General features: G+C 33.3%; 2 protein-coding genes across 2 annotated transcripts in view; both read left to right on the forward strand.

The window, feature by feature from the left end:
• Nucleotides 1-2,479, forward strand: part of LOC106633323 (adhesion G-protein coupled receptor G2) — a 33,744-nt gene that overhangs the window by 25,714 nt on the left and 5,551 nt on the right. The gene's annotated exons all lie outside the window — the stretch shown is intronic.
• LOC121815039 (adhesion G-protein coupled receptor G5-like) overlaps nt 2,280-2,479 on the forward strand; it is a 3,976-nt gene continuing 3,776 nt past the window's right edge. Inside the window, exon 1 of the mRNA XM_042223853.1 lies at nt 2,280-2,456. Within this exon, the coding sequence (XP_042079787.1) occupies nt 2,454-2,456 (3 nt within the window). The 5' untranslated portion in view covers nt 2,280-2,453. The remainder of the gene's footprint in view (nt 2,457-2,479) is intronic.

Genomic DNA, 2,479 nt, shown 5'->3' on the forward strand with positions numbered 1-2,479 from the left:
GTTTTATGTATGTAGGAGTACAACACAAAGTTGAGTTTTTAAGGTATTTAAGATAGTTTATAGTATGCCATAAGAATTATTGTAAGAATCAAAATGATGCATGCTAATATTTACTTGTCCTTTTTCACAAGAGCAATCATGGAGCTAGAAGATTTTATGGAGGAAGAAAAAATAAACGGGATCGATTTAGCAACGAGTTATGACGATATTGTTTCTCTCCAGTATGAACCCAATGACATGTTCGACGGCCTTGACATTTATGCGAGTGATAATGAGGTATTTAAAAAACTCTAATGATGATTTTTTTTTTATATTCAAATATTTATTAACACTGTAAAGAAAACAAGATGGAGTGTTTTGCATTGGGAAAACAAAAAGCTACAAACAGGGTACATGTTTATTTTTTTCATAAGCAACAATACAGGTTGTATATTATTACTTATACTATGAAATATCTCAACATTTGCTTTACGGATTACACTTTGCTGCTGCTTCAAAGACTATGAATCTTACTGATTTGTCATCTAGTTCAAGATTAGATGCTAAAATATATTTAATCATTTTCTGAATAATCACTGTCAGATCATTATTTTAGTTTTTCTGCAAGAAAAACCTCATATCCATCAGCCTTGGTTGAAAGTTTCATTGTGTTATTACAAGTATTCACATGCAATGTTTCTTCTTCTTGTTTTTGACATTGTGTCGATAATATAGGGCATATCATACGAGCCTCTTCCCAGCAGCACAGTGAGCGTTCAGCTGCCAAGAGAACTGAATCCTGGACAGAATAACACAATCGTGTTCCTCAAGCTCAAGTGGCCTGAAACAAACCAGGTCAGGGAGTAGATTATGTTTTATGAAATTTAGATTTTTCACATGTGTATAGATTTTACAATAGTAATTAAACTTCTTTGTTTGCAGACCATATGAACTAGACATATACACTGGAAATGCTGACTTTAAGTGCACAGTATCCTCAATATTATTTTATAATGAGATTATTTAAAGCTATTTAATAGCAATTCTCCCAGCAAACACTAACTCACATACAGTTCTTTTAGAGATTAAAGAAAGACTCCACCGATGGAATTTTATGTCCAGTATGTTATTGTCTGCATGATTTAGCAAATCATGGAGACTGTTAGAGGAATGATATGTTTGTTCTTAGCTTCATACCTTATGATTCAATGAGCTAATATTTAAGTATTAAAGAATATCTCCATGTTTTTACCACAAGTGATAGAAGAGTGCAGTCATTTATGTATTTTAAAAATGCTGATGATGAGTAGCAATGCATTAGTTTATAAACGTTTAATACTGAGCTAATAAATGTAAAGACACCTTTGGGAACCTCTCCAATTTGGTGTTGGTGGTTCAGTCCCTGTCTGCTCCAGTCTGTGTGCCAAATGTCTTTGGGCACATACTAACCACAAGTTGCTCTCTGATGTATCCATCGGAATATGAATGAGTGTGATAGTTAGATAAGAAGCACTTACATAGAAAAAAGTGCTTGTACAAAGTGTGTGAATGGAATATGAAACTGATTATTAATGAAAGTGTGAATATAAAGCACTTTGAGTACTCAGAGTAGAAAAGTGCTATATAAGAACCAGTCAATTTGCCATTATTTTTTACAGTTTTTTTTTTTTAAATTTGGAGATATTAAGAGTTCAGCTTTCACACAGGCTGTGATATTTTACAAACAATAAAGTGGCACATTCAAACAACTGTGCAGAAATAGATGCTCTTTAGGGAAAAATTGACAACACCATTAAATATGATGCAAATAATAATGAATGCATTTCAGAATAGACAACAAAGCTTACATAAATCTTTCCTGTGAAAACCAACCGATGAATTTGTATCATATTGTAGAGTATTTTAGGATCCCCACATGAAGTGTATGATCGATTACTGGTTGGCCTGAGTGTGGAGGGCAAGAGCATATCAGGACTACAGCAGCGTGTCAACATCACCATCAATCTTATCAAGGAAATAAATGTAACTGCTTCTGAATTTTATCATTTACTCTATTTTTGCCTGTTAACATTATATTATTGAATATATTTTATTTTTTGTTCAACAAATTCTCAAAAATTAGGTATGTATAGTAAAAGCATGTAAACGTGTAATATTTCTGTGACACAGGAAACCCAGAAACCCTCGTGCCACTTTTTTAACTTCACAACACGCAGTGAGTAACCAAGCTTCACATCAACATTAGTGTCTAACATAAATCTTAATTTTATAAACCGGAGTCATTGTTGTTTGTGTGTTTTTTCAAGATTACAATGGTGAGCTGATCTGACTTGGATGTAAAAGCATCTTATGTATAACTGATCTCTTTGTTTGACTTATCAGATTTTAGTGAGAACGGCTGCATTACCCTATGGACACGTGGTCAGAATAATGTCACCTGTTCCTGTGACCATCTCACATACTTTGCTGTGCTCATGGTAGGAGTGAACTTTTTCATCTT

Source organism: Haplochromis burtoni, unplaced genomic scaffold (genome assembly GCF_018398535.1).
Source record: "Haplochromis burtoni strain Fernald_Lab_line unplaced genomic scaffold, NCSU_Asbu1 Contig_121, whole genome shotgun sequence".
Taxonomy (NCBI): domain Eukaryota; kingdom Metazoa; phylum Chordata; class Actinopteri; order Cichliformes; family Cichlidae; genus Haplochromis; species Haplochromis burtoni.